This window comes from Siniperca chuatsi, linkage group LG9 (genome assembly GCF_020085105.1).
Source record: "Siniperca chuatsi isolate FFG_IHB_CAS linkage group LG9, ASM2008510v1, whole genome shotgun sequence".
Lineage (NCBI taxonomy): Eukaryota > Metazoa > Chordata > Actinopteri > Centrarchiformes > Sinipercidae > Siniperca > Siniperca chuatsi.
The window spans coordinates 3288154-3297366 of NC_058050.1; the positions used below are offsets into that span (position 1 = coordinate 3288154).

Here is a 9213-nt window from a genome sequence, read left to right on the forward strand (position 1 = left end):
AGCTTCTCTTCATCCCCAGAATCAACAAAATCCCAAAGTTCAAATGGATTTTTTTAAGCAGTAACATTGGTGTGGTGGAGGCGTGCAAAATGTCGCTGCATGCAAAAAGTGAGCTGCAAAATGTTGCTGAAATACACTTTTTGAAACCAGAGTAGCTCTGCTCGCATCACTCGCACTGGCAGCACGAGTACTTTCAATGAAACTGCTGGCTGTGTATATGTTTTTGTGCCACTCAACTGTTGCTCAAATAATAAGTCGATTTATCGATTAGTCGATCAACAGACAGTTTTTACAACTGTTTATTTATACTTCATAAAGCAAAAATGCCTAACATTTGCTGGTGTCAGCCTCTCAAAATTGATTTTGAGAGGTTTTGGACTGTTGGTTGGAAGAAACAGTCAATTTGAAGACGTCAGCTTGGGCTTGGGGACATTGCAATGTGAATTTATAACTATTTTTTACTTTTTGTGACTGACTAATTGGTTTATCCAAAGCAATAATCATAGATGAATCAGTAATGAAAATAATGTATGCTGCATGCCAGTTGGACTTCCCACCAGTCAGTCATTCAGTAGGTAGCCAGTCGTTATTTTAGTCCACCAGTCAGTCAGTCAGTAATTGATTGAGTCAGCCAGTATGTCAGTCAGTCAGTCAGTCTGACCAGATGCCATTCGTACAGTCAGACTGTGTGTTTGTCTGTGAGGAGAGCGCAGTGTTGCGGTCTTCCTAAATAGTGGTTGGCTTCGCTCGACTGACAAAACATGTTGTCTTGGCCGGCGGTCATGTACTACTCAACCACAGGGTGGGTGTGGGTGTGTGTGTGTGTGTGTGTGTGTGTGTGTGTTACAGCGGATAAATAAGCCCATATTTATTCAAACAGTGGCTGCTATTTAGCAATACAAGCAGGTTATTGATAATTTGATTGTGGTGAGGAAGAAATGCATTTCCGCTTTACTCTTTATTAAACTACCGGCTCCCTGTCTGGTCTCATCAGCTAGTGCTGTTGGGATTTGTTCTCACTGAAACTTTTCCAATAGGCAACTTTCACTTATAGGACATTTAAATATGCCATAAAATACATTTATATGCACAGTAATAACTAGTAATTTGACTAAACCCAGTAAAGGAAATAGTGTTGAAATAGTCAAGGAAACAATAGTTTTTTCTGGTTAAAGTTAATAATCAGAGTTATTTACTTGTTTGTGAAATCTCAATTTTCGACAAATTTCAACTCTCAGCTTTTTTCACTGGCAGGTCAAAGGTCACAGTAACACAGTATTGAAGTATTAAACAGCATGGTGTAGTTTAGTAAAGAAGGCCTGAGCATCCTTTGATTTTATCTCATGGTAAAGGTTTTTTGTCAAATGAAGTGAGGGTCCAAAATTAACTTTTTGGCACGTAAACTGAAAAAATTTACCAGCCAAAAATATTTTTTTACCAGTGATAAAACTGCACCATGCATTTTCTGACAAAAAATAATTACCTCATAATAATTACCTCATGTTTTTATTATGCAAACTCATCTTTAGCATCACTTTAAAGAGACAATTATGAATAGATGAAGAACATCGGATTTACAACTTTTATTCTGAACTTCTTCATCATCAGACATGTCTTTGTCACCCCTGTCCTCAAAACAGGAGCAACAGATCACAGATTTGGGGGTTTCATCATGGCCAGGAAGCTACACAGTAGCACAGGGCAATATACTACCAAATTCAACATCACTTTAAAGAGGAACTACACACAAATTCTGCTAGCTCCCTCTATCTCAGCATATTGCAAAGATGCAGCAGAGGACTGCACAGGACAACCACTGCAGGGGACGTGGCCTTGTGGCTGTAGTTTGACGCGGAAGGTACGGAGACACCGACCAGAGTAACTTACAGACTGACCACCGCTCAGTGTAGCAGAACAGCCATATAGAGCTGGTAGTCAGAGCTAACCAGCCAAGAGTAGCTTGCTGTCAGACTCTCCGTGTCCGCTCTGGAATGAATAAAACCAGTTTAATAAACCGACAAAACACTATGGATAAGCCAATTTTAAGTCAGACATTATAAAATAGGCAGCAGGATTCTCCATCTAATAAATGATGAAACTGATGAGAGAATTTATTGGTGGATTCACTGTGAGAAGAGTCCTTTGCACTCACAATGGTTGTTAATTAAAGGGGTAGTCCAGTGATTTAGTGTTGCATTTTCATACATTTTAGGGGCTTGAAAAGACAGATTGAAGTTGTCAAAACTGTAGCAGCATCTGGCCTAGATATCCTGACTTTTAGTTCTGAGTATGGGTCAAGCTCCAAAATGACTGAATCCTACATTTTTAAAGCAAAAAATTTAGAAAAAAGTACAATACTACAATTTTTGCAGGTCATTTTTTCAGAGTTTAAAATGCCGATTGCACTTTGACTTGACTTTTTCTATACTCTATAGCACCTCCCAGAGTTCAGATATCTTTAGACACATTCATGTCATCTTTTGTTGCCCTCAAGTCTTGTCAAGTCAAAACTATCAGAATTAAGTGGGTCACACTTGTGATGGAAGTTAGATTGTGAGGAACCTGAATGTTTGAAAGTTCACTCTTTAAGATTACTGGAAATGGTACTGTAAGAGCAGCTCGATTTCTTTCTAAGATAACACAAAAGTACCGTCTGTCTGCCATGTTTTTGTGGAAAAAAAGCTTTTTTCTCTGCTGTCTTAAATTTGCTGCTTAACAAGTTTCAGCTCTTAAAGCAGTTTTAATCAGTTTTAATCAGTCACAGCCATTAACAACATCTTTATTACAGGAATTCATTACTGACAGTGACGACCAAAATACGATAAACCATGAGTCCAGACTGTCCTTATCTGTCACAGTTTTTTCTGCATTTTTATCATACCTCTCCAAATTCTTTGTTTGGGTATGAGCGTGAGACTGTACATGTGTGTTTGAGACATTTACTGTAGGTGCAGGTGGCTAATGTGATGATCTACAGTAATATGTATTTGAGTGGGATGTGTGTGTGTGTGTGTGTGTGTGTGTGTGTGTGTGTTTGGGGGTGTGGCCAATTGTGAATTCCCCCCATTTCTCATAGTGAGACTGTAAGAATACACCTACTCCGCCCACATCTGCTTCAGGCAACACCAGGCCTAAAGGTTAGAGATGGGTAAGAAACGCCACCCAGAAATGTGTGTGTGTGTGTGTGTGTGTGTGTGTGTGTGTTTGGGGTGGGGGTGGGGGATTGGGGTGTGTGTTTTGGGGTGGGGGGGGGGATTGGGGTGTGTGTGTGTGAACCAGAGAAAGTGTTCTCACTATTGCTGTCATATAGGCAGGATCACACCTTTTACTTTCTGTGAACATTCACATTGTGACCTCTCTGTTGAGAGCTCATTTGAATTCATCATCTGTTATACTTTTTATAGCAGCTTAACAGTCATCTTCTGATAATGAAATAAGCAAAAGCCAATTAGAAAAAAGGAATTATACTATAATAACACCTTTTTAAAGTAGTGCTGCAAAGAGTAAGTAATAATAAATTGTAGTTGTAGATAAACAATAAGAAATTACTTTCAACTAATTTTCACCAATTTTTCCAGGTTAATACCTTTTTTTAATGAGGCATATCAGTTTACAATATTTTTTTCGTCTGGTGAAGAGAACATCTGAGAATCCATTTCCCCTGATGGAAAATAAAGAACAAAATAAAGAGATGATGCAAGAGAGCTACTGATTATGCAGCTGCAAATTGTCCCTCAAAGTAATTTTAAAAATACTTAAAACAATATTTGCGCTGTTTGTGGTATTTTTAAAATCCAGTTCATCTGGAATTTTGCAGCATTGATTTTCTTACATCTGATTTTTTTTCCTTCACATTTAAATTAAATACCAAAAAAAAATCCCAAATTTTGCTTAAAAAAATAGAAACAGTGACATTAATTATGACTACTGATTATAATCAGTGGCTTCATTCAGTACACTTCAACTAGTATCCATGCTTATACTTTGACTGCCTTTTCCAATACTTTCAGTGCTTAAACCTAATTCATTTTAGTGTCTTCTTCATTTCTTTCATCATTTCCTTTTTTTCCATTTTATGCTACTTTATACTTATACTTCACTACATTTCAGAGAGAAATACTGTACTTTTCACTTCACTACATTTATTTAAGAGCCATAATTACTAGTTACTTTTCAAATTAAGATTTTACATACAAAACATAGGATCAGTCAAAAATATGATCCATCGTTACAGATTAAACTCCCAATAGCATATAAGGTAGTGAAAATTAGCTCTACCTTGACCAACGACAACATTAAAGTACCGCTTACATATTAATGCATCAGTAATACTGATCAAATACTCTAACAGTACAACACTGACAGTAGCCACTTTGCATTATGAGTACTTTTACTTTTGATACTTTAAGTACATTTTGTTGCTGATACTTCTGTACTTTTACTAAAGTAAAAGAAGCACAGCCTGCATTCACCAAACTTCAGCTAAATTAGCTGGTAAAATATTTAGCCTGCAGAGGCAGCCCACCTCTTACACCCACCTCTGGCCTAAATGTGCACATCTGTAATTTTCAGAAGAAAACCATTGCTGAGCACATTTCTTGCATTGTTTCCTGACATTAGTTTCGTGCACGTTGTTGTTTTCCAGCCAATAAGCAGGTGTAGGGTGGAGCCGCTTCTCAGACCGTCAGTTAACGCTCTGTCTCAACTGTCCTCCTGATATTACGTGGAGCTAAAATGTCATGTACCGGTGGGTGAATGAGGACGACCTGTGTGTGTGTGTGTTGCGGGGGTGAGGGGTGTGTGTGTGTGTGTGTGTGAGGTGAATGATAGACGGGACAAGGCCCACCACTGTCTGTCTTTCTCACGCACAGACAGAACATGCTGATTGCATAGGAAAATTGTTCTAACCCTAACCCTGAAAATGACTTTAAATAACAAAATATATTTTAAACTGAAACCTAAACAAAAAGCATAAATTATAATTTCCATTTCTAAGACTAACCAAACCAAAAGACAGCTGCATTAACTGTTTTCATGTTAATAAACATGTTAAAGAATAGTTTATGTTTTACAGCTGAGCAATACATTTGTCACTTTCTGGACCGTTCACAGCAAAACTGCAAAAATATTTGTCTTGAAACATGAATCAGCCTGGAAGTGAAGTTAAATTCTTATTTTTCGTTAAACAGCTGGGCATTTTTTAAAGTTTGACTAGTTTCTAGTGAAAAATGTAAATGTAAAACAAATCACTTGAGTCCATCAGTTTTGCTTCATCAGACCAATTTGCATTAGAAACAGCTTCAACCTGACCTCATATTTTTCATTAAAAAAAAGAAAGAATTAATCCAGACTAGATTAAATTGCCACTAAAGATGGACATTTTAAGTTTTTTTGTCGAATTTAAACTACAAGAAGGAAAATGTAAGCAGGAATTAACATCTGAAGCTTAATAACCTGTGTGCATGCAGGTGCTTTTCTGGCCTTTAACTCGGTTTTCAAGTCCTGAAATTATCATGACCTCAGCTGTTAGAGAGCTGGCAAGCTTTCATGCCATTTTGAGCATGAGATACTAATGTATTTAATTCTCAAGAGCTACCAGCTATTTAAATACATATACATAGAAATAGTACATTTGAAAATATGTTCTCACCCTGTTTGTAACACAGGCTTTACGTTCAATTAAGTCCTGAATGTAAGTGAAAATGTAAGCTCGAACTTTCAGGCTCCCTGAATGTCACTGAATCGTCAGAAATCTCCTCTTTGCAAATCACACAACCCCAGAAGGTCGAGAGGGCTGAGAAAGTTGCTGCTCGTAACGGACGATTTGCGGTCGTGGCCTTTCAGCATGTGGGCGGGGTCAGTTACAGGAGGCCATCAGCCAGAGACACACACACACACACACACTCACACACTCACACCCACACACGCACACACTCTGAAACTACAAACTGTCAGAGTGAAAGTTAAAAATTCGAATCCTGTCAACGACGAACACAAAAACAATCAACTGTCGCTTTACTCTCCTTCATAACTGAACACACACTCACATTTACACTCATACGCTCTCTCTCTCTCTCTCTCTCTCTCTCTCTCTCTCTCACATTCTCTCTCTCTTTCTCTCTCTCTCTCTCTCTCTCTCACCCACCACACCAGTGGTATTACTGTAGTGTCTGATGTGGTCTCTCTCACCTCATGCAACCATCTCTCTTTCTCTTTTCTCTCTACTGTTGCTCCTCTCAATCTGCCTTTTTATCTTTCTTCTTTCTTTTTCTGACCTACTGTCTCCTTTCTTAATTTTTCTCCACCATCTTCCCTTCCAACTATTTTCATCTTTTCTCTTTACATGCTTCTCCTTTCACCCTCTCTTCTTTCCTTTCCTTCCCTCTGCTGCTCTTGAATTTACTCATTTCCTCCTCTCCTCTCTACCGTTATTCCTGTACCAGTCCTAATTTTCTACATCTCACTCTCTCTCTCCTCTCCTTTTTGTTCTTAATTGCTTTTCTCTCTTTCCTTTCCTCTTTGTTTTCTATCTTCCCCTCCTTTTCTCCTCTTTTTCCTCTTTTCATTCTTTTTTCTTTCCTCAATCCCTTCTTCTCCCCCATTTTCTTTCTTTTTTCTACTTCTTCATATAGAAATAAAATAACTTAATTTATGTAGAACTTTTCAAAGTTACAAAGTGCTTCAAAGTAAAACAGAGACAAACATTAAAAATATACTGAAATAATGAGATTAGAGAAAAATATAGAAGAAGAGAAAACCGAATAAAAAACAAACAAAAAACATGGTACGACATAGGTACCTATGTTTGAATCAGAATTGGGCCTTCTAGTAAAAGTGAGTTTCAAGAAATGAATTAAAAGATGCTACTAGTTAATTATTATTAAATGAATTTTCCCTCTGTCTCCATCCAGGTGAGCAGAAGCGTTACCAGGTGGTGATCCACGGTATCGAACCGCTGCTGGAGACTCCTCTGCAGTGGCTCAGCGAACACCTCAGCCACCCTGACAACTTCCTGCACATCTGTGTCATCCCCACCCCCACTGACTGAGGCCACGCCTACCACTCCTCACTGTCACCGTGACAGCCGACCGACCAACCAGCCGATCCGCCAGCCGGCTGGGTAACTCCGGAAATGGTAGCTCTAAACGGTGGAAACTCTGAACTAACAGACTCTTTAACGAGAAGGATATCAGAATCTTGTCGATAAAGACGAACAAAGGATGTGAAGGAGGTATTTAACAAACCTCCTTTTCCATCTTGTTGTCTATTTTATATTTCTACTCCTCCCACCACTACTACTACTCCTCTTTTCCCCTCAAAACTTGTTTATAGGACGTGAGGATGAAAAGATCTTCTCTTCCTCCTCTGCTCCCAAAAGAAAAGACATTTCTTTTGGTGAAGAGGCGGTTAAATGAGCAGAGGATCTCTTCTTTTTCTACTCTACTATCTTGCATCTTCTCCTCCACCTCCTCCTCTTCTACTCCTCTCTGAACAAACAAACATCTCCATGGGAGGAGAGGAGGTGAATGGATCCCTCGTTTTCCAATCCTGCCATATATCTTCCTCCTTGTCCAGTCCAAGACAAAGACTGTCCTGTTGACAGGGAGAAAGGATTGTTTGGGATTTGGGGGGAGGCGTATCCAGTCCTGCTGAAGTTACCACATTCATGCATTTTCATTGTCCCTGCAAAAACGTCTGGACACACAAAGTTACTCTGAGTTTACATCACAGCCTGCAAACATTAGCATCTCCAAAAACTCCCCAGGAACTTCTGGTGGTCTGCTTTTGACTTTTTACAGAGGATTTTCTGTTGGTTAGGTTTGCGTGCATTAACATTTGGCTTCATTTGACAAAGTGAGCTGAAAAAAAGAAGAGGACAAGCTATTTTGGAGCTCTGAGGCCAGTGACTGACACATTTGGTTTCTCGCACTGATCCCAGCACACTTGGGGTCCGGTTTGAACTGAGCGTCTGGTGCCACTGGTGAGATAAATATCTAATTTTGAGTTATTTGAAAAAGCAACCTAACAAGCAGACAGAATGTCCAAGTATCATCACCCGGTACTGTTCCTGAATTAGCATTAAATTTCAGCTTTAACTCAAAAACAATGTAATTAATGTTTGTTTATTTTCATTTTTCATCTTCACCTTAACGAGAAATTACAGTTTCAAACAAGTTGAAGACAGATGGCGATGCAGGATTTTCACAGGGTGTCTTTTGAGAGTGAACAAGCTATTAATGAGGCTAAAGCATTTTGTTTGACGGTCATGGGAAAAAAGTCCACATGTTTTCAATAGCAGGTGTTGATTTCTCTCCATCAATACAACACAGTTAAGCTGTTTTACTGTCTGTTTTTGTCAGATTCGGCCCGAGGCTCTTTGTCTGCTGCCAAACTTAAATGACCATCTGGTTTTGTTTCATTTTAGAACTCAGCTTAGATAATGAGACAGCAGGCTACTGGGGGCCACAGTTGTTTGACATGTCTTACATATGCTTTCATTGTCAAATTGCAGTTTTTGGACAGAAACAAAACTGGCAAAAGCATATATGACTTTTGTCAGAACACTAACTTTAGTTCATGGCTGCCCAGATCGAATTACTTGACTACTAGATGGTGAGACCATAATCAATCATGGGTTTTTTTTGCATCGTATAGCAGCATTTTGTCTTGTTTTTACATCTTTTCATACTGAAATACATTTTTTATTAAATCATTCAGCTGACACTGTTATCCCGAATTGCTTAAAATAAAAGTGAGTTGATTCAAATATTTAATTGTCAGCGATTATTAGTTATTATTTGAAGAGAAAAACTGCACAATATGTATTTAAACACATTTTACAGCAGTGAAACTTTATAAAGCATGTTACTCATTTTGACTTTTTCCATTCACAGCATTGAAGATTTCATTCAGTATAGAAAGTCAGGTTGGCGGAACTGTCCCAAATCACTATGTGCACTGAAGATTTACCATATTTAATATAAAATCGTTTTTGTTTTTTACATTCCAGGTAAACTTATTATTTAGTTGAAATATTTATGTGTCCATAATGCCGTCAGCTCGACCTCAGTTACCTTCACTTTCCAGCAAGGTGAAGACGAAAATGAAATTGAAAATGTCACCTTCCTTATTAGAGCTGGGTGTCATTTAGAGTTTTTCAGTACCGGTTAAAAATTGTTACCTGAGTTTCAGTAGCAATACCATGACAATACT

At 38.4% G+C, this 9213-nt stretch overlaps 1 protein-coding gene across 4 annotated transcripts in view; it reads left to right on the forward strand.

The window, feature by feature from the left end:
• atg5 (ATG5 autophagy related 5 homolog (S. cerevisiae)) overlaps window positions 1-8769 on the forward strand; it is a 39857-nt gene extending 31088 nt beyond the window's left edge. For 2 of the 4 annotated variants that reach the window (XM_044209499.1, XM_044209500.1), the window contains exon 8: window positions 6912-8769. In XM_044209499.1, the coding sequence (XP_044065434.1) occupies window positions 6912-7048 (137 nt within the window). In that variant the 3' untranslated portion in view covers window positions 7049-8769. Of the gene's footprint in view, window positions 1-5722; window positions 5857-6911 lie in introns of all 4 variants that reach the window. The other 2 variants (XM_044209498.1, XR_006379321.1) reach the window with 2 other exon arrangements.
• Window positions 8770-9213: the final 444 nt, after the last annotated feature.